Below are 22,906 nucleotides of genomic sequence, written 5' to 3'. Positions count from 1 at the left end.
GTTCTGAAAGGCCCCAGAGTCTGCAACACCACTAAGCAAGGGGCACCACCAAGTAAGCAGCACCATGAAGACCAAGGAGGGACAAAGTTGTGGAGAAGTACAGATCAGGGTTGAGTTATAAGAAAATATCAGAAACTTTGAACATCCCACAGAGCACCATTAAATCCATTTAAAAAAATGGAAAGAATATGACACCACAACAAACCTGCCAAAACTCACGGACCAGGCAAGGAGGGCATTAATCAGAGAGGCAACAAAGAGACCAAAGATAACCATGAAGGAGTTGCAAAGCTCAACAGCGGAGATTGGAGCATCTGTCCACAATGACTACTTTAAGCCGTACACCTCACAGAGCTGGGTTTTAGGGAAGAGTGGCCAGAAAAAAAAGCTATTGCTTAAAGAAAAAAATAAGAAAACAAGTTTGGCGTTAGCTAATAGGCAAGTGGGAGAAGGTACTCTGGTCAGATGAGACTAAAATTGAGCTTTTTGGCCATCAAGGAAAACGCACCTCTCACCTACTCCAGCAGAACCCATCCAACTTGAAGGAACTGGAGCAGTTTTGCCTTGAAGAATGGGCAAAAATCCCATTGGCTAGATGTGCCAAGCTTATAAAGACATAATCCAAGAGACTTGCAGCTGTAATTGCTGCAAAAAGTGGCTCTACAAAGTATTGACTTTGGAAAACTTTGAGTGATATTATATGATACTTGCTGCATTTAAAAGTCCTATCATCAACTGATTTCAGCCAGTGTATGGCTGTGGATTGACTGCATACATGTGGTAAAGAGGTCATTGTAACTACCAAAATAATGAAAATGCCATGGAAACACGTAGGGTGAAAGATGCCGTGGGGGTAACGGGAGTTAGCATAGCAGTCACTCAACTCTTATAAACCTGAGAAGGAACTACTTCTAAATGTTAATGCACTATATACTGTATACAAAAGCATGTGGACATCCCTTTAGTAGATTTGGCTATTTCAGCCACACTCGTTGATGACAGGTGTATAAAATCGAGCACACAGCCATGCAACCTCCATAGACAAACATTGGAAGTAGATTTCCCTATATTGAACAGCTCTGTGACTTTCAATGTGGCACCATCATAGGATGCCACCATTCCAACAAGTCAGTTTGTAAAATTTCAGCCCTGCTAGAGCTGCCCGGGTCAACTGTAAGTAAAATCAAATCAAATCAATTGTTATTTGTCGCATGCTCCAAATATAACAAACCTTATCATGAAATGCCTACTAACATGCCCTTAACCAACAATGCAGTTAAAAAAAAAATACTTTAAAAAATAAGAAATAAAAGTAACAAATAATTAAAGAGCAGCAGTAAAATAGCAATAGCGAGGTTATAAACAGGGGGTACCGGTACAGAGTCAATGTGCGAGGGCACCGGTTAGTCGGGGTAATTGAGATAATATGTACATGTAGGTAGAGTTATTAAAGTGACTATGTATAGATAATAAACAGAGAGTAGTAGCAGAATTAAAGGGGGGGGGGGGCATGCAGGCAATGCAAATAGTCTGGGTGGCCATTTGATTAGATGTTCAGGAGTCTTATGGCTTGGGAGTAGAAGCTGTTTAGAAGCCTCTTGGACCTAGACTTGGCTTTCTGGTACAGCTTGCCATGCGGTAGCAGAGAGAACAGTCTATGACTAGGGTAACTAGGGTGGCAAAAGTCTTTGAAAACCGCCTTTGACAACCGCTGGTGTCTTTGACATAGATAGAGGTCCTGGATGACAGGAAGCTTGGCCCCAGTGATGTACTGGTCTGTACGCACTACCCTTTGTAGTGCCTTGTGGTCGGAGGCCGAGCAGTTGTCATACCAGGCAGTGATGCAACCAGTAAGGATGCTCTCAATGTGCAGCAATAGAACCTTTTGAGGATCTGAGGACCCATGCCAAATCTTTTCAGTCTCCTGAGGGGGAATAGGTTTTGTTGTGTTCTCTTCACGACTGTCTTGGTGTGCTTGGATCATGTTAGTTTGTTGGTGATGTGGACACCAAGGAACTTGACGCTCTCAACCTGCTCCACTACAGCCCTGTCGATGAAAATGGGGGAGTGCTCAGTCCTCCTTTCCTGCAGTCCACAATCATCTCCTTTGTCTTGATCACGTTGAGGGAGAGGTTGTTGCCCTGGCACCACACGGTCAGGTCTCTGACCTACTCTCTATAGGCTGTCTCGTCGTTGTTGGTGATCAGGCCTACCACTACCACTGTTGTGTCATCGGCAAACTTAATGATGGTGTTGGAGTCATGCCTGGCCATGCAGTCATGAGTGAACATGGAGTACAGGAGGGGACTGAGCACGCACCCGAGGGGCCCCTGTGTTGAGGATCAGCGTGGCGGATGTGTTGTTACCTACCCTTACCACCTGGGGGCGGCCCGTCAGGAAGTCCAGGATCCAGTTGCAGAGGGAGGTGTTTAGGCCCAGGATCTTTAGCTTAGTGATGAGCTTTGAGGGCACTGTTATTGTGAAGTGACAACAATAGCAACAATAGCTCAGTCGCAAAGTGGTAGCTCACAGAACGGGACCGCCGAGTGCTGAAGTGAGTAAAAATCGTCTGTCCTCGGTTGCAACACTCACTACCGAGTTCCAAACTGCCTCTGGAAGCAACATTAGCACAATAACTGTTCGTTGGGAGAGTCATGAAATGGGTTTTCATGGCCAAGCAGCTGCACATAAGCCTACAATCACCATGAGCAATGCCAAGCGTTGGCTGGAGTGGTGTAAAGCTCACCGCCATTAGACTCTGGAGCAGTGGAAACGTGTTTTCTGGAGTGATGAATCACGCTTCACCATCTGGCAGTCCAACGGACTAATCTGGGTTTGGCGAATGCTAGGAGAACGCTACCTGCCCAAATGCATAGTGCCAACTAAAGTTTGGTGGAGGAGGAATTGTGGGCTGGATTTTACAAATATGTCCTTTGTTTGATCAGATTTGTTGAATGTGTGCCAATCCGTTGTCCTTCGATCCACCACAGTCTGTGTTCCATTGACCTCTTTACCACATCTATTGATTGAATGCAATGTTGGTATATTGGCAGTTCATTTGAAAAATGTATGGAATCATTCCTCTAAAACGTGCTGGCTAGCTTGCTAACAAACATACATATTTTATCACAGCACTGGCAAACCATGGTTGAACAACTCCATAACCAAAATGGCTGACCTTTATCCCACCATAATTAGATCCAGTCCATTCTTGTATTATAATTCCTAATTCTATGGTCACAAACACATTAAATAAATAGGTCATTCAATTTAGCTGACTGTAAAAGTGGTAAAGACAATTTACTGAAGTTAAACCCTTTATTCCCTATATGGTGAACTATTTTTGCCAAGAGCCCAAAGAGTCTAGTCAAAAGTAGTGCACTACATAGGGAATAGGGTGCCATTTGGGACACAACCAAAGTGAAGTCAGTGTGCAGTAGTCTACCTGCTGGATGAGAAGGCCACTCCCAGCACGCGGATCCCTTTGCCCTGGGCCTCAGACATGAGCTCCTCGTCCTCCTCCTCCTCCACTTGTTGGTCGGGGCGATAGGGCGCCACCTTCAGCCAGTTATACAGCTTCCTGCTGCAGGCCTGAGGGGCAGGCAACCACTATCACAACACTGTAGCAGGCTCAACATACATCAGTGCTCTGTGCCACCTGCTTTGGAAAGTCAATACCGGAATAAGAAAATAAGTAATCAATACCACAGTAGCAACGACGTCACATCAACGTAATGAAAAGAAGATCTAATGAAATGTTGAGATAATAATGAAAGTTGCTGTAGAATATTTATCCTCCTCGTTGGGTGTGTGTGTGTGTGGAGGGGGGGTGGGGTACCTTGATGATGTTCTCCTTTGCTTCTGCAATAAGTTTGTTCTTCAGCTCTTTCGCCATCTGCGGGTAAAGGAACTGTTTGAGGGAGCGCTCGATGGCCAGAGTGCGCTGTCTGTTCCACTCCTGAACCTGGTGGCTGAACTCATCTCTGTAGTAAAACTGCTTTATCTCTTCATAGTATGCCTGGTCACCTCCGTACCTGCTCAACAAACATAGTGATAGCATGGATACTTGACTGACTCAGGACAGTATACATGTAAACAGAGCACATTTTGGAACATGTTATTACGTGTTATTAATATGTTATTACATGTTATTAATGTTATTACACATCATTAATATGTTATTACACAAAACTCAGCGGCATCGTCGCAAATGGCACCATATTCCCTACATAATGCACTACAATCGACCAGAGCGTAGTGCACTATTTAGTGAATATGCTGCCATTTGGGATGCAGACTATAATGATATTAATATGTTATTACACACTGTTATAATAACAAGACCTCACCCCTTCACTCCAATCAGGTCAATACAGACGTTAATGGTGAGCAGGCCCTCTTCCTCTGCCTGCAACATCTTGAGGAACTGGTCTCCATTCAGCTCCTTTACAGGCTTGTTTTTCAGGTATTTAAAGGAGAAGCCATAATGGGCCTCATCCACATCCTACAGGAGAGATTAGACCACATACATGTATGGTAGAGTACTCTAATCTAGATAATGACACTCTAATCTGCTAAATAACTCAAATGTAAAAATATGAGTCAATGAAAAGACATAACTTGTTAAATGTGTTTTTTCTATACAATATAAACTCATCTCTTCAGAAAGTATTCATACCCCTTGACTTATTCCACATTTGGATGTGTTACAGCCTGAATTCAAAATTGATTCAATTGATTTTGTTTCTAGACTGGGCTTTGGCTGGGCCACTCAAGGACTTTCACATTCCTGTTCTGAAGCCATTCCAGCGTTGTGTTGTCAATTTTGAATTCAGAATGTAACAACAAAATGTGGAATAAGTCAAGGGGTATGAATGGGGAAAGGGGATACCTAGTCAGTTGCACAACTGAATACATCCAACCAAAATGTGTCTTCCACATTTAACCCATCCCCTCTGAATCAGAGGAGCAGTTGTGTTGGGGTTAACGGCCTTGCTCAAGGGCAGAACGGCAGATTTTTCCACCTTGCCAGATCAGGAATTCGAACAAACAACCTTGCAGTTACAGTCCAAAGTTCAAACCGCTAAGCTACCTGTCGCCTCTGAAAGTACTGTATATCCCATGAAAGACCTAAATAAACCACTAATACAACCAACAAAGAAGTGGCGGTAATTGCTGAATAGGGTTGCAGAATTGCAGCAGTTTTTCCCAAATTCCTAGGTTTTCCAGGAATTGCTGGTAGAAAGATAAAGGACTTCTAGCTTATTCACTCCTGATTGCAGGAATCTTCCAACCAAGATTTCTGGAAAACCTGGGAATTCTTAGAAAGTTACCGTGATTTTTCAACCCTATTGCAAATAGATGGTGTATACCTTCTTTCCCTTCTTGGTGGGTTTGATGTTGATCTTGGCTCTTTCCTGGAACGTCTGTCGGAGCACATGTCTGACTAGAGGCTCCCGAGCGATCTGCATGGCGACCATGTAGCGAGTCCCCTCCAGTACTGCCTCCGCTGTGCTGAACTGGCTGCACAGGCAGAGAGAACATACTATTAGTAGTATTGTGGAAGGTATAGGTTTGCATCTCAAATGGTGCCACAAGTTTGCATATTCACCTCTCAACACCACCCCTGTTACTGCTAAAATGGTTGGGTTATCTTTATATGAAAATGTATTCTGTATACAGTGCAATAATGTGTTGCTGGTTAACCTGCAGATGTAGTCCTTAGCCAGCTCCAATGGCTCAGCAGGAAACTGCTCCGTCTCGTGACGCTGGTAACTGTCACGTAGGTTCTCTCCAAACTGCTCTGGAGTCAGACCAAACTTCTTGGCCAGGCCATCTGACGAGAGAACCCTTTAAATGGTGGACTCAAAAACTGTTGCAAATATAGTCGGCTCATGATACAGCAAGAGCACTTCGATTGGAAAACTCTGTTTAAGTACACTAGTCACTAGTCACATTACTTAGCAAGTTTTGTATTATCACGAGCTAACTGTACAGACCTGAAGATGTATGGCACACACATCTGTTTGTAAAAGGTGCTGATAGTGACACCTACTGGACACACATGATAAAGAACTCACCCAGTCCTGCACCCTGGCAGATGCTGTACATATCCCTGCGAGATGCAAGCTTCAGGTCCGGCCCCTTCGGGTGCTCCTCTTCTTCCTCTTCCTCCTCCTCTACTACTTCCTGCTCATTACCTGTAAACAGAATACATGATAATTATTCTGATGAGGGCAAAGATCCACTGTGCTTTCACAATCTTACAATATATAATCTAAATCGTACCATCTTCATCCACTTCTTTGATCTTCTTCAGCTTCTTCTTGCTGGACCTGGCTGCATTCTGCATCTTTGGGATATCCCGGCCATAGTACAGCAGGAAATGGTTGTAGACGTCGCCCAGTTCATCACTAGACTGGACATCCTTCAGCCTTGTCAGACAAACATAATCAGGTCAGCACTCTGATACAACAAAGATAATAAAGGTGTCATAACATGACTAGGGTCCTGTCCAGGGGGTGTACTTGTACATCAAGGTGCCTCACACTACAGAAACAGGAGATAGGCTCCTGCCCTATGGGCCATTCTGGCTCAGACAAGGCTTATTTACAAACATGTTGGACATGACAAGCCTTACCGCTCTAAATCTGAAGTGTCTAATGGTCGAATGCCATCAGCCAGTGGCTTATCTGGGTCTGCTGAGATCTGTTCAAACTGGTATCCCTGCATCTTCTGGAACAGGCGTCTCAGGTTCTGTTTGCGGGTTTTCAACTGGGTCCACTGAGGAGGAAAGACAGTCCCAGATTAAACAGTAATTAAACAGAGAGAATAAGAGGAGGAAGTTAACAAAAATCCAATGCTACAGTATATTACCTTCTCATCCCACTGCCAAACTTTCCACAGATCATTGATATTGAGTTCAGGTTCCACATACTCTTTCCTGTAGAACGCTATGAACGGAACCTTGCGGTGAAACAACAAATACAGTTGTATTAACTAAGTAAAATTATATTGAAGAACTCAACATTACCTACAGTGATAGAGGAACTGTGTAATACCTCAAAGTGTTGGTTTCTCATGAAATTCAAAGCCTCTTTAATCTTCTGGATGGTGCTGGGGCCTTTTCTGCTAAATGTAGTGGCTGGACCTCTGTCCAAATAGTCTGCGTTCTCCTGAAAACACAGAATATTTTATTTAAAAAACACAAGCATTTTAAAAACAGACCTACAGCCTTATTCTAAAATGGAATAAATAAATGTTTTCCCTCATCTATTTACACACAATGCCCCATAATGACAAAGCGAAAACAGGTTTTTAGAAAAATCTGAAATACCTTATTTACATAAGTATTCAGACCATTTGCTATTACACTCTATATTTGGCTCAGGTACATCCTGCTTCCAATGATCATCCTTGAAATGTTTCTACAACTCAATGTTTCTACAATTCAATAGATTGGACATGATTTGGATAGACACACACCTGTCCATATAAGGTCCCACAGTTGACAGTGTATGTCAGAGCAAAACCAAGCCCTGAGGTCTAAGGAATTATCCATAGAGCTCTGAGACAGGATTGTGCCTAGGCACAGATCTGGGGAGGGGTACCAGAGCATTCCTGCAGCATTGAAGGTCATCAAGAAAACAGTGGCCTCCATCATTCTTAAATGGAAGACGTTTGGAACATCCAAGACTCTTCTTAAAGCTGGCTGCCCGGCTAAACTCAGCAATCGGGGGAGAAGAGCCCCGAGCTCTGACAGAGCTCTAGTTCCTCTGTGGAGATGGGAGAACCTGCCAGAAGGTTAACCATCGCTGCAGCACTCCACTAATCAGGCCTTTATCGTAGAATGTCCAGACGGAAGCCACTCCTCAGTAAAAGGCACATGACAGCCCGCTTGGAGTTTGCCAAAAAGCATCTAAAGGACTCAGACCATGAAAAACAAGATTCTCTGGTCTGATGAAACCAAGATTGAACTCTTTGGCCTGAATTCAAAGTGTAAAATCTGGAGGAAACCAGGCACTGCTCATCACCTGTCTAATACCATCCTCACAGTGAAGCATGGTGGTGGCATCATCATGCTATGGGGATGTTTTTCAGCGGCAGGGGACTGGGAGACTAGTCAGGATCGAGGGTAAGATGAATGGAGCAAAGTACAGAGACATCCTTGATGAAAACCTGCTCCAGAGCGCTCAGGACCTCAGACTGGGGTTAAGATGCACTTTCCAACAGGACAACGCAGTAGTGGCTTCGGGACAAGTCTCTGAATGTCCTTGAGTGGCCCAGCCAGAGCCCGGACTTGAACCTGATCTAACATCTCTGGAGAGACCTGAAAATAGCTGTGCAGCAACGCTCCACATCCAGCCTGACAGAGATTGAGAGGATCTGCAGAGAAGAATGGGAGAAACTCCCCAAATACAGGTGTGCCAAGCTTGTGGCCTCATACCCAAGAAGAGTCGAGCCTGCAATCGATGCCAAAGGTGATTCAACAAAGTACTGAGTACCAATTTAAACCAATTTAATCAATTTTAGAAATAGGTCTATAAAAGTAACAAAAATGTGAAAAAAGTTAAGGGGTCTGAATACTTTCCGAATGCACTGTAGACTGTAGCATCAGCTTGAACTAATTGTCTTATGAGACCCAGCTAAAATATCCTCACTCCAGTACCTGCATGGAGATGGTGAGAGTAGAGAAGGCATTCCTATAGATCCACTCAGCCTCCTGTTCCAACTCATCATCCTCTGCAGGCTTCACACAAGTGGAGCGCAACTAAAAACAACAAGACCACACACATAGAAAAGGGTATGGGCTACAGCAGTGGTATTCAAAGTCAATGTTATTCAAAGTAAGTGGTATTCAAAGTCGGGGTCGTGGGGGAACTAGAGTGAGGTAGACCCAAAAAATGAAATAAGTACAGCACCAGTCAAAAGTTTGGACACACCTACTTAGTCAAGGATTTTTCTTTATTTTTACTATTTTCTACATTGTAGAATAACAGTGAAGACATCTAAACTATGAAATAACACAAATGGAATCATGTAGTAAACATAAAAGTGTTAAACAAATCAAAATATACTGCATAGTTGATTCTTCAAAGTAGCCACCCTTTGCCTTGATTACAGCTTTGCACACTCTTAGTAAACATTTAAATAAACCCTTGTGTCACGTTCTGACCTTTATTTCCTTTGTTTTGTATTTATTTAGTATGGTCAGGGCGTGAGTTGGGTGGGCAGTCTATGTTTGTTTTTCTATGTTTTGGGGCATTTCTATGTTTTCGGCCTAGTATGGTTCTCAATCAGAGGCAGGTGTCATTAGTTGTCTCTGATTGAGAATCATACTTAGGTAGCCTGGGTTGCACTGTTTGTTTGTGGGTGATTGTCTATGTTGTAGCTTCACGGTTGTCATTTGTTTATTGTTTTGTATACAGTGTCCGTATTTTCTTTATTAAAGATTTACCATGGACACTTACCACGCCGCATTTTGGTCCGACTCTTTATCACCACTAGAAAACCGTGACAGAATCACCCACCACCAACGGACCAAGCGGCGTGGTAAACAGCAGCGACGACAGCAGCAGCAGCAGCAACAACAGCTGCCGGCATCACAGGACTACACAACTTGGGAGGAGATAGACAGGTGGGCGGTCGACCCAGGGAGAGTGCCGGAACCCGCCTGGGATTCAATGGAGCAGTGCAAGGAGGGTTACAGGAGGATGAGGTTGGCGAAGCCAGCACGGCAGTGCGACAGGTACGAGAGGCAGCCCCAAATTTTTTTTTTGGGGGGCAGACGAGGTGTGGTACTAAGCCAGGTAGCAGACCTGAGCTCACTCCTCGTGCTTATGATAAGCAGCGCATTACTGGTCAGGCACCGTGTTATGCGGTTAAGCGCACGGTGTCGCCAGTGCGTGCCCATAGCCCGGTGCGCTATAGGGCAGCCCCCGAAAGTGCCATGCGAGTGTGGGCATTGAGCCAGGGCGTATGGTGCCTGCTCAGCGGGTCTGGTCGCCGGTACGCAGTTTTGGTCCAGGTTATCCTGCGCCGGCTCTGCGTGCTGTGTCTCCGGGGCGCTGGGAGGGTGCAGTGCGTCCTCTGCCTGCACTCCGCTCGTGCCGGGCAAATGTGGGAGTGGAGCCTAAGGGAGAGGTGCGTGTAGTAAGCACTAGATCTCCCGTGCTTACCCACAGCCCGGTTCAACCTGTGCCTGCACTCTGGAGGGTCCGGGCTAGAGTAGTTGTCCAGCCTGGGGAAGTGGTGCCAAGGTTGCGCACCAGAGCTCCAGTGCTCCCCCACAGCCCGGTCCTTCAGGTGCCTCCTAACACCAAGCCTCCTGAGGGTCTCCCCAGCCTGGTGGTTCCTGTGGCAGCCCCACGCACCAGGCTGTCTCTCTGTCTCCTCCCTGCAGGTGGTCCTGTCTGTCCGGCGCTGCTGCCGGAGTCTCCCGCCTGTCCGGGCGCTGCTGCCGGAGTCTCCCGCCTGTCCGGCGCTGCTGCCGGAGCCTCCCGCCTGTCCGGCGCTGCTGCCGGAGCCTCCCGCCTGTCCGGAGCCTCCCGCCTGTCCGGCGCCGCTGCCGGAGCCTCCCGCCTGTCCGGCGCCGCTGCCGGAGCCTCCCGCCTGTCCGGAGCCTCCCGCCTGTCCGGCGCCGCTGCCGGAGCCTCCCGCCTGTCCGGCGCTGCTGCCGGAGCCTCCCGCCTGTCCGGCGCTGCTGCCGGAGCCTCCCGCCTGTCCGGCGCCGCTGCCGGAGCCTCCCGCCTGTCCGGCGACGCTGCCGGAGCCTCCCGCCTGTCCGGAGCCTCCCGCCTGTCCGGCGCCGCTGCCGGAGCCTCCCGCCTGTCCGGCGCCGCTGCCGGAGCCTCCCGCCTGTCCGGAGCCTCCCGCCTGTCCGGCGCCGCTGCCGGAGCCTCCCGCCTGTCCGGCGCCGCTGCCGGAGCCTCCCGCCTGTCCGGCGCCGCTGCCGGAGCCTCCCGCCTGTCCGGCGCCGCTGCCGGAGCCTCCCGCCTGTCCGGAGCCTCCCGCCTGTCCGGCGCTGCTGCCGGAGCCTCCCGCCTGTCCGGAGCCTCCCGCCTGTCCGGCGCTGCTGCCGGAGTCTCCCGCCTGTCCGGCGCCGCTGCCGGAATCTGAGGCGCCAGAGCCCGTCAGCCCAGAGGCGCCAGAGCCCCTCTGTCCAGAGGTTCTGCCCCTCTGTCCAGAGCTTCTGCCCCTCTGTCCAGAGCTTCTGCCCCTCTGTCCAGAGCTTCTGCCCCTCTGTCCAGAGCTTCTGCCCCTCTGTCCAGTGGGGTCATTGAGAGGGGTGGCCATGGTGAGAAAGCCACGGAGGCGGACAATAAGGCGGACTAAGACAATGGTGAAGTGGGGTCCGCGTCCTGCGCCAGAGCCGCCACCGCGGACAGACGCCCACCCAGACCCTCCCCTATAGGTCAAGGTTTTGCGGCCGGAGTCCGCACCTTTGGGGGGGGGTACTGTCACGTTCTGACCTTTATTTCCTTTGTTTTGTATTTATTTAGTATGGTCAGGGCGTGAGTTGGGTGGGCAGTCTATGTTTGTTTTTCTATGTTTTGGGGCATTTCTATGTTTTCGGCCTAGTATGGTTCTCAATCAGAGGCAGGTGTCATTAGTTGTCTCTGATTGAGAATCATACTTAGGTAGCCTGGGTTGCACTGTTTGTTTGTGGGTGATTGTCTATGTTGTAGCTTCACGGTTGTCATTTGTTTATTGTTTTGTATACAGTGTCCGTATTTTCTTTATTAAAGATTTACCATGGACACTTACCACGCCGCATTTTGGTCCGACTCTTTATCACCACTAGAAAACCGTGACACCTTGAATGAGTAAGTGTCCAAACTTTTGACTGGTACTTATATATCTATATATATATTTTTTTAAATTATATATATATATATATTTTTTTAAAATTTTGATAATAGATTACAATGTTTTGAATTGAAGGTTATTTGTTGATGTGAACATCAAAGTGTGCCGATTTTAAGGTTGTGTTATTATATTTGGGGTGGTGTGGGGTCACACAAAATTATTGTGAAAAGAATGTGGTCCCCAGAAATACTGACTGAAGAAATTGTTTGAATACCAATGGGCTACAGAGTCAAGCCCATAACACTTATAGGTGAATTTCAGGTGCTCACATGTCCCTATGACTATGGCTGTGTTCCAAATGTTACCCTATTCCCTTTATAGTGCCCTACATTTGACCAGAGCTCTATGGGTCCGAGTGCCATTTGGGACGCATCCTATAGAAGTATACACACCTGGAACCTCTCTGGCATGTCAGTGGAACGGATCTCATTGTCCTGGTCCGTCATGTGACTGCTCTCCAGCTCACTGGGCTCATAGATCTCAAAGATACTGCGTCGGCCCACCCTCTTCTTGGTCTGCTTCTTGGGCCGGTCCCATGACTCTTCATCTGCATCCTCCTCCTCCTCTGCATCTTCATAGGCTTCAGTGTCAAACTCGGCAAAGTCAAAGTCCCCTCCGAATATCTCCTGGGCCTCCTGAAGTGCTCTGTAAAAAAAGGAGTGGTGCTCAATACTAAATACTGCAGGTGAGTAAAGGTAAACATGATTCCATCCCAAATGGCATCCTATTCCCTTTATAGTGCACTACATTTGACCAGGGCCTATAGGGGAATAGAATGCCATTTGGGACACACTTAACATATCAAATTCTATTGCACAGATAGGACTTCATACTTTTGTTTGAGGTGGAGAGGCTACTAATTGAGATCTAAGTGATTCAATTAAATGTCAGAATCACTTACGCATCTGTATATCCTGGCAGCTTCTTCCTCCACTTGGGTTTCTTCAAGGGCTGTCCGTCATCATCCACAATAAAGTCATCGATATCTGAGAAAAAAATTAAAATAGCTATGACTCAAAGATTTTGAAATGGCTTTTAAAAATCTGCTAACTCAAAACAATTCCACTGTTTATAGATGAAGTATCTCAAATGTTTCATACCAGACTCTTCATCGTCCTCCTGCTCATCCTCCCCGGGATGCAAAGGCACATCCAATGCCTCGCCCTCATCCGCTCCCGTCCCCATGAAGATCTCATCCGCTATCATGTCCTTCTCATGGGCCTCCCTGACGTCATCATCTCCCTCCTCATCCTCATCGTCCGACATGTCTCGCAAACGACGGAACTTTTGCTGTTTATGGGGATAAGGAAGGAGCAGAGGTATCAGGAAAACATTTTAGTCTATCTCCTTTTACATACTATTTTTAGAGAGTGGGACTATGGGACATGACATGAGACCTCAGCTGCGTGCTATACAATGTCCATGATGCCAATGCATTTTGCTTGTCATTAATGGCATCAAAATACTTACCCTTTTCACTTTCACTCCCAAATTCTCCTCAATGAGATCAATATCATCATCATCCAAGCGGTCGTCAAAGCCTGTAGACAGAAAACACAAGATACTCAAACACCAAAGGTGATTATTGTTGTATGCATGGTTCTGCTGCACACTGTTAGGTGTCACATATCAAAATAGAATCAAAGAGTTCACACCATTATAGTTTATTCAAAGCCCGAAGAAACAGCCTACAACGTGGCTAGGAAGCAATCACAGTGCAGCCCAGACAGGAATAAATATTGGAACAATTTATGAATGACCACTTACTTCTCTTCCTCTTATGGTGTCCAATTTCCTCCCCAGAGTCACTATCTCCTTCCTTATCTTTCTTCCCTTCCTTCTCCTCCTCTTCCTCTCCTTCCCTTTCATCCACACCATCATCAATCAGACCACTGAGGTTTCCATCCTCATCTTGGTCCTCGGTATTCTCCCGTTCCTCCTCCTCATCTAAGTCACAAATCAAGAAGTTGTACATCAAGTAAGATTACACATGACATTGTGTGCAGCCTGCACATTGTTACCATGGTTCTTATTTAGAGTAGTTGTGAGGATAAACTCTGTCAAGGGACATCTTTGAAATAAAATCAAAATTATTCACATGCTGTACTCCCAAATTCCTCCTCAGACTCCTCTGCTTCGCTCTCGATGAAATCCATGTTTAGGGGCTGTTGAAGAGATAATAAACAACAGGATTTTCATTAGCTGGTTTTGTGTCAAAGAACAGTCTTTGGAAATAATGTTATGGGACATGACATAGGACAAAATTATTCCATAATTTTACATGTTTAAAGTATGGCTATGTCATAAGAAAATCTTATTGTAAACAATTAAATATTAGTCTACAATAAACTATGATGATAAAACGCTTCTGTCTGCTATGGCTGACTGGGAAAGATGCAGCACATTACTATAGCCAGGGGGCGAGGACATTGCTAGGTTTAGCTAGCTAGCGAAGATAAAAATGCATATGACTTTGAAAATAATCAAAGGTAGCCTTAGCTATCCAACGGATATCAGGATGGAGATGCAGGTAGCAATCTTCTTAGCTAGAACAAGATAGCTAGCTAGCATAACAACAATGGAAGGAGATGGCTACCGAGCTAGCCACATCTATTGTTGCTATCATACAGCTGTATTGTCAGAAACAGCTGGCTGACTCCCATTGCCCATATCGGTACATACCTATGTGATGGGAGTCAGGACTGGCTCCTTTTTAAGTTGACTGATTAGCAAAGCGGGATATGGAAAATAGATTCATTTCACAACGACCAGAATGTGTTAGCTAGCAAGGCGCAAGTACATTTACAAGACTGGAACAGAAAAATCCCTCAAACTCTACGAAAGCGAGGTACGTCACAGATTTACATAGCTCTCCTTGGATTGTAAGAGTGCAATCCTTGCATTATACTTCGTGTATTCTTTTTCTAGTGTTATGGTATGCAACATAAGACATTTAGTTTTTTCATTACTTTTCAATGCCTTCTTTTTGTAATATTTTTTATGTTTCCTAGAACATGTTATTCAGTTTAATTGGACCTTGTGTTTACTGTATTATACAATTAACTTCCGAACCCAAAATTCACTTCAAATATAACCAATCTTTTTTTTAAACACATTCATTAAAAAAATATCTAAATACTGATGGAAAATTGTAATAGTGTTGTTCCACAATGTCACAGAAAATGTACTTTATTTAAACTCATAATCTCAAGTATCAGATTGTAAAGGGGCTGCAGTATAGCCTACAATAATTTTCATGGCAAATATTTATTTTCAAATCAGACCCCAAATCACAATTCAAAACCTCCACAATGCTACAGCTTTAAGACAACTTTCAATCCTCTTTGAGATGATCGAGGTGCATGAGATTCCTCCTGCAGGACTGCTTTATGACACTTGCTCCACAGGTCGCATTTGAACATCTACAATCAAGATATGCAAAGACGGGAGAACAGTAGTTATAATTTGTTAAATTATGGTAAACTTTTCCCACGTTCATTCAAACATTGATGGAAGTGATGTGCAGAGAATACTGAGACAGACATAAGTTAGACAAGTGTCCTACTTACGTGAACATGTGGCGGGATGTGCCTAAGACATCAGTTACAGCACTGGCAATGTCCACTGCTTCCAAAAACTGTAGGAAGGCAGTAGAATTATAACATACACATTCAAAAACAATCGTATGCACAGATATCATTATTATTGTTATTATTCACCTTCATACTGTCGTAGGTAGCAGCAGCCTTCTCTGAATGGAGGCTGTGAAGCCGGAAAACATATTCTGTTTCCACCATTCCAGGAGATATACACTGTCCAAAGGAAAACAGAACCACTGGGTTAGTGTTAGATGGCTCTAACGATTACATTGTGACATAGCTAGATAAATATGTTGATTTTAAACATCAATGTGGTCCGTCATGAGGACACAATGACCTGCTATTGTGGAATGTTGCCAATAATAGAACACTATTGTATTCAGTAGAGTACCGTTGGTGCATTGTACTCACAGTATGATAAATCAGCACAATTCAGTGCTGGGTGGTTATGAATGATTGATCATCTAATTTACAATAGAATTATATATTTCTAATAAGAACACTAGGAATCAATAACTTACCGTGGCTTGAATGTGGGTTTTAGCCCCTCGCAGCTCTTGCCTCTGCCCCTCTGTCAGGGCAGTCACAGCTGTTTATGTTGATGATGTGTCCATCATCCACCTTCCTCTCCCTCTTAGACTGGTATGCCTCTCGTGTGCAGATAGACAATGTAATCAATCAAATAAATCAATCAAATGTATTTATATAGCCCTTCTTACATTAGCCATTTATACAAAGTGCTGTACAGAAACCCAGCCTAAACCCCCAAACAGCAAGCAATGCAGGTGTAGAAGCACGGTGGCTAGGAAAAACTCCCTAGAAAGGCCGGAACTTAGGAAGAACATGGCCAAGATGTTCAAATGTTCATAGATGACTAGCACAGTCAAATAATAATAATAATCACAGTGGTTGTAGAGGGTGCAACAGGTCAGCACCTCAGGAGTAAATGTCAGTTGGCTTTTCATAGCCGATCATTCAGAGTATCTCTACCGCTCCTGCTGTCTCTAGAGAGTTGAAAACAGCAGGTCTGGGACAAGGTAGCACGTCCCGTGAACAGGTCATGGTTCCATAGCCGCAGGCAGAACAGTTGAAACTGGAGCAGTAGCACGACCAGGTGGACTGTGGACAGCAAGGAGTCATCAGGCCAGGTAGTCCTGAGGCATGGTCCTAGGACTCAGGATCTCAGAGAGAGAGAGAGAGAGAGAGAGAGAGAGAGAGAGAGAATGAGAGAGAGAGAGAGAGAAAGAGAGAGAGAAGGAGAGAGAGAGAGCGAGAGAGGGAGGGAAAAAAAGAGAGAATTAGAGAGAGCATACTTAAATTCATACAGGACACCAGATAAGACAGGAGAACTACTCCAGATGTAACAGACTGACCCTAGCCCCCCGACACATAAAGTATTGCAGCATAAGTACTGGGGGCTGAGACAGGAGAGGTCGGGAGACACTGTGGCCCTGTCCGACGATACCCCCGGACAGGGCCAAACAGTCAGGATATAACCCACCCACCATGCCAAAGCACAGCCCCCACACCACAAGAGGGATATCTTCAACCACCAACTTACTATTCTGAGACAAGGCTGAGTATAACCCACGAAGATCTCCTCCATGGCACGAACCCAAGGGCGGCCTCATCCCGGACAGGAAGATAATGTCAATGACTCAACCCACTCAAGTGGCGCACCCCTCCCAGGGACAGCATGGAAGAGCACCAGTAAGTCAGTGACTCAGCCCCTGTAATAGGTTTTGAGCCAGAGAACCCCAGTGGAGAGAGGGGAACCAGCCAGGCAGAGACATCAAGGGCGGTTCGTTGCTCCAGTGCCTTTCTGTTATTTTTCACACTCCTGGGCCAGACTACACTCAATCATAGGACCTGCTGAAGAGATGAGTCTTCAATTAAGACTTAAAGGTTGAGACCGAGTCTGCGTCTCTCACATGGATAGGCAGACCATTCCATAAAAATGTAGCTCTATAGGAGAAAGCCCTGCCTCCAGCTGTTTGCTTAGAAATTCTAGGGACAGTAAGGAGGCCTGTGTCTTGTGACCGTAGAGTATGTGTAGGTATGAACAGTCGTGGCCAAAAGTTTTGAGAATGACACAAAAATGTATTTTCACAAAGTCTGCTGCCTCAGTTTGTATGATGGCAATTTGCATATACTCCAGAATGTTATGAAGAGTGATCAGATGAATTGCAAAGTCCCTCTTTGCCATGCAAATGAACTGAATCCCCCAAAAACATTTCCAATGCATTTCAGCCCTGCACACAAAAGGGCCAGCTGACATCATGTCAGTGATTCTCTCGTTAACACAGGTGTAAGTCTTGACGAGGACAAGGCTGGAGATCACTCTTTCATGCTGATTGAGTTCGAATAACAGAGTGGAAGCTTCAAAAGGAGGGTGGTGCTTGGAATCATTGTTCTTCCTCTGTCAACCACGGTACCTGCAAGGAAACACGTGCCGTCATCATTGCTTTGCACAAAAAGGGCTTCACAGGCAAGGATATTGCTGCCAGTAAGATTGCACCTAAATCAACCATTTATCGGATCATCAAGAACTTCAAGGAGAGCGGTTCAATTGTTGTGAAGAAGGCTTCAGGGCGCCCAAGAAAGTCCAGCAAGCGCCAGGACCGTCTCCTAAAGTTGATTCAGCTGCGGGATCGGGGCACCACCAGTACAGAGCTTGCTCAGGAATGGCAGCAGGCAGGTGTGAGTACATCTGCACGCACAGTGAGGCGAAGACTTTTGGAGGATGGCCTGGGGTCAAGAAGGGCAGCAAAGAAGCCACTTCTCTCCAGGAAAAACATCAGGGACAGACTGATATTCTGCCAAATGTACAGGGATTGGACTGCTGAGGACTGGGGAAGTCATTTTCTCTGATGAATTCCCTTTCCTATTGTTTGGGGCATCCTGAAAAAAGCTTGTCCGGCAAAGACAATGTGAGCGCTACCATGTGTCATGCCAACAGTAAAGCATCCTAAGACCATTCATGTGTGGGGTTGTTTCTCAGCCAAGGGAGTGGACTCACTCACAATTTTGCCTAAGAACACAGCCATAAATTAAGAATGGTACCAACACATCCTCCGAGAGCAACTAATCCCAACCATCCGGGAACAGTTTGATGATGAACAATGCCTTTTCCAGCACGATGGAGCACCTTGCCATAAGGCAAAAGTGATAACTAAGTGGCTCGGGAAACCCAACATTGATATTTTGGGTCCATGGCCAGGGAACTCCCCAGACCTTAATCCCATTGAGAACTTGTGGTCAATCCACAAGTCAATCCTCAAGAGTCAGGTGGACAAAAAGCCACAAATTCTGACAAACTCCAAGCATTGATTATGCAAGAATGGGCTGCCATCAGTCAGGATGTGGCCCAGAAGTGAATTGATAGCATGCCAGGGCGGATTGCAGAGGTCTTGAAAAAGAAGGCTCAACACTGCAAATATTGACTCTTTGCATCAACTTCATGTAATTGTCAATAAAAGCCTTTGACACTTATGAAATGATTGTAATTATACTTCAGTATTCCATAGTAACTTCTGACAAAAAATATCTAAAGACACTGAAGCAGCAAACTTTGTAGAAATTAATATTTGTGTCATTCTCAAAACGCCCACGATTTTACAGCAGGACCAAATCGGAGAGATAGGTAGGAGCAAGCCCATGCAATGCTTTGTAGGTTAGCAGTAAAACCTTGAAATCAGCCCTAGCCTTAACAGGAAGCCAGTGTAGAAAGTCTAACACTGGAGTAATATGATCATCTTTTTCTAGCAGCCGTGTTTAGCTCTAACTGAAGTTTATTTAGTGCTTTATCCGGGTAGCCGGAAAGTAGAGCTTTGCAGTAGTCTAACCTGGAAGTGACAAAAGCATGGATACATTTTTCTGCATCATTTTTGGACAAAAAGTTTCAGATTTTTGCAATATTACATAGATGGAAAAAGCTGTCCTTGAAACAGTCTTCATATGTTCATCAAAAGTGTAACGCCGAGGTCCTTCACAGTTTTATTTGAGACGACTGTACAACCATCAAGATTAATTGTCATGTTCAACAGAAGATCTCTTTGTTTCTTGGGACCTAGAACTAGCATCTCTGTTTTGTCCGAGTTTAAAAGAAGAACATTTGCCGCCGTCTGAAACACAGGCTTCCAGGGAGGGCAATTTTGCAGCTTCACCATGTTTCATCGAAATATACAGCTGTGTGTAGTCCGCATAGCAGTGAAGGTTAACATTATGTTTCTGAATGACATCACCAAGAGGTCAAATATATAGTGAAAGCAATAGTGGTCTAAAACGGAGCCTTGAGAAACACCAACCTTTACAGTTGATTTGTGAGAGGACAAACCATCTACAGAGACAAACTGATATCTTTCCAACATATGAGATCTAAACCAGGCCATAACTTGTCTGTGTAGACCCATTTGGGTTTTTCCAATCTCTCCAAAAGAATGTGGTGATCGATGGTATCAAAAGCAGCACTACGGTCTAGGAGCACGAGGACAGATGCAGAGCATCAGTCTGATGCCATTTTAAAGGTCATTTACCACCTTCACAAGTGCAGTCTCAGTGCTATGATGGGGTCTAAACCAGACTGAAGTGTTTCGTATACATTGTTTGTCTTCAGGGAGGCAGTGAGTTTCTGCGCAACAGTTTTTGCAAAAAGAATTGAGAGGAATGGGATAGCCGATAGTTTTAAAAATATTTTCTGGATCAAGGTTTGGCTTTTTCAAGTGAGGCTTTATTACTGCCACTTTTAGTGAGTTTGGTACACAACCGGTGGATAGAGAGACTTTTATTATGTTCAACATAGGAGGCCCAAACACAGAAAGCAGCTCTTTCAGTAGTTTAGTTGGAATAGTGGAATAGGGTCCAGTATGATTTTCACATCGGTTAAATATCAATGTGATATTAACTGATGGAGTGCATGACACAGAATGTGTCACCCATCCCGTGTTTCTTTTTTATTAATATGGATAGTGACATTAACACAGAGATTGAAACACACATCAATAACAAATGCTATTAAATGACAGAGAGCATGACACAGAATAGAGACAATCATCCCTTGTTTCTTGACTGTAAGTCAAATCTTCTAAATGACTAAAATTTAAAATAAACAAATGTAGAAATATGGACAGCAGTTGACATAAACACAGAGATCATTGTCAATGGCACCTACATGAATCATTGTCCTCCAGCCATCGATTTTGCCATTCAACAGTGACTCTAGATGGGCCAGGCCAGCATTGCTGATGCACACATCCCCTTCATGATAAAGGGTCTTGATGGCAGAGAACATGGAAACGATCTCCCTTCCTTTGACAGGTCACATTTGTAGGGAACAAGGGTGCCCAGCGCAACAAGGGTGCCCAGCGCTCTGACACTGCTGCCAGTTTCTAAAATAAAGAGGTAAGAGGACTTCATGCACAATGTTCCATAGGTTAAAACACCATGGTGAAGTCATTTGAGAGTAATTCACAAATGTGCTTCATTTGACACAGAATGTTTTCTACAAGATCATATTCTACTGTGAGGACTGTGGAACACATCATTAAAATAATGAAGCAGTTTGCAAAGAATACTTCAGAGTTGACATAAATCAGGTGTCAAGCTATAATAGGCGTAAGTGCAAACCTTGTGCCAGAATGCAGGTGACTTGTCAATTATTTATTTGTTTGCTCATAGGCTACATATGAAACAGTGCAGTAAGTGTTTATTTTGAATTTGCTCAATTATTTCTGTGTGATATGAAAGTAGAATGATCTATGTTTCTAGAACGGTACCGCAATTGAAAATCGATTCACATTTAGACTGAGTATTTGGCTGCTTTGGCATCCAATATTGGGCTAAGATAATAGACGGTTAGCCTAGTCATCACAGAGCAAATAATTGCAACAACAAATAGGCTACACTAACGCTTTACGTCACATCACACGGCCACAGCCGACAACCTTCATGCAGTGCTGGACAAGAACCAAATCTTGCTTAGGGCCCCCAAAAGGCTACTGCTGACCTTTTGGGGGTGACTCTATTTCTGCCTCAAAGGTCAGTACCCAGCTAGCACATAACGTTCTGAGAACCATATGTTTCTTCTTTCTGTGAATGGTGCAGGATAGTTCCTTGGCTTTGGGAACATTCTCAGTACGTTTAACCTTTCTTTTCTTCTTTTTTTTACATATATATTCTGTTCTCAGCATCAACAAAACTCTCTCTATTCTCTATCTTGTCAAGTGTGTTCAGGTTTGTTGGCCACACTCACTAATTGGACACACCTGATCGTAATAAGTGCTTGTTTCCTTTGAAATGGGGTCTGTTTGAAAAGACTAAAATAAACAGCTTTGTATGTGTAAAAACATTGCATGCTAGCACCATCCTGGTGGTGCAGTGGACTAATTACAACAGATAGAAAACAGAAGACAATACGTTTGAATCTCACTGATGCCATGTCACAAGAAGAAATACATGTGTTAGCATGATTAATGCCTAAGGAAATTCATTTCCAAGTGTCCTGTCTGTGCTTGGAGTTAAACAATTATTAAATGTTTTATTGAAACATTCAGTGAAAGTTTTAAGAAAGTTATTCAAAAACCTCTAAATAAATAATAATTTCCATTCTAATAAAACCTCCCAGAGTAAACTGTTCTCAGAACTTCCCTGCAACAAAAAAAAAAAAATTCACAGAACAGGCAAAATGTTCACTTCCATTCTCAGAATGTTCAAAAACATTATATTTATCAGTCAGGAGACTTATGGCTTCGTTCCCAGAACCAATGGGAAAACAAAGGCATACGTTCCCACAACTTCCAAGGAACTAAATGTGCTAGCTGGGTACTGTTTACTCCTCATGTGAAAGTACACCACATCTCAAATCATAAAATTATATGCCAACTATCTAGTCAGAGTAGTACTGACGAAATAGCCAACAAGGAGTGTCTCACTAATATATTCAATAGTTTTGACTCATATCTATCTATAAATCACTCTTGACTGGGGTAATTGACATTTGTTAACAAATGCCTGTCAATTTATAGATACCAACAGCCCTATGCTATGTAAATAAATCTTATCAACAGGCATGGATATAACCTAGTGGGAGAGGTTGCCTTTTCCAGACGAACTTTCCACCCAACATTTATGAACCAGGTGCTCTGCTTATTGGAATCCCAGTCCCTCCCTCGGCGTACACATCACAGACAAAATTAAATGGTCCACCCACACAGACAGTGTGGTGAAGGAGGCGCAACAGCACCTCTTCAACCTCAGGATGCTTTAGAAATCAGGCTTTTCACCTAAAACACTCACAAACTTTTACAGATGCACAATCGAGAGCATCCTGTCGGGCTGTATCACCGCCTGGTACGGCAACTGCTCTGCCCACAACCGCAAGGCTCTCCAGAGGGTAATGAGGTCTGCACAACGCATCACCGGGCAAACTACCTGCCCTCCAG

The 22,906-nt window shown here is 44.7% G+C and overlaps 1 protein-coding gene and 1 pseudogene across 1 annotated transcript in view; both read right to left on the bottom strand.

The window, feature by feature from the left end:
- LOC112267080 (transcription elongation factor SPT6) overlaps positions 1 to 14,723 on the bottom strand; it is a 31,230-nt gene extending 16,507 nt beyond the window's left edge. The window contains exons 1-18 of the mRNA XM_024445143.2: positions 14,551 to 14,723; positions 13,967 to 14,033; positions 13,636 to 13,815; positions 13,339 to 13,409; positions 12,969 to 13,158; positions 12,770 to 12,854; positions 12,261 to 12,513; positions 8,669 to 8,770; positions 7,062 to 7,175; positions 6,877 to 6,966; positions 6,641 to 6,783; positions 6,289 to 6,434; positions 6,081 to 6,200; positions 5,707 to 5,836; positions 5,373 to 5,523; positions 4,350 to 4,504; positions 3,839 to 4,034; positions 3,446 to 3,591 (exon numbers count right to left, since the gene is read on the bottom strand). Coding sequence (XP_024300911.1) covers positions 3,446 to 3,591; positions 3,839 to 4,034; positions 4,350 to 4,504; positions 5,373 to 5,523; positions 5,707 to 5,836; positions 6,081 to 6,200; positions 6,289 to 6,434; positions 6,641 to 6,783; positions 6,877 to 6,966; positions 7,062 to 7,175; positions 8,669 to 8,770; positions 12,261 to 12,513; positions 12,770 to 12,854; positions 12,969 to 13,158; positions 13,339 to 13,409; positions 13,636 to 13,815; positions 13,967 to 14,024 — 2,330 coding nt within the window. The 5' untranslated portion in view covers positions 14,025 to 14,033; positions 14,551 to 14,723. The remainder of the gene's footprint in view (positions 1 to 3,445; positions 3,592 to 3,838; positions 4,035 to 4,349; positions 4,505 to 5,372; positions 5,524 to 5,706; positions 5,837 to 6,080; positions 6,201 to 6,288; positions 6,435 to 6,640; positions 6,784 to 6,876; positions 6,967 to 7,061; positions 7,176 to 8,668; positions 8,771 to 12,260; positions 12,514 to 12,769; positions 12,855 to 12,968; positions 13,159 to 13,338; positions 13,410 to 13,635; positions 13,816 to 13,966; positions 14,034 to 14,550) is intronic.
- Positions 14,724 to 15,255: 532 nt separating this feature from the next.
- Positions 15,256 to 20,838, bottom strand: LOC112267593 (annotated as a pseudogene).
- Positions 20,839 to 22,906: the final 2,068 nt, after the last annotated feature.

This window comes from Oncorhynchus tshawytscha, linkage group LG14 (assembly GCF_018296145.1).
Source record: "Oncorhynchus tshawytscha isolate Ot180627B linkage group LG14, Otsh_v2.0, whole genome shotgun sequence".
Lineage (NCBI taxonomy): Eukaryota > Metazoa > Chordata > Actinopteri > Salmoniformes > Salmonidae > Oncorhynchus > Oncorhynchus tshawytscha.
This window is presented reverse-complemented; position numbering and strand designations above follow the sequence as displayed.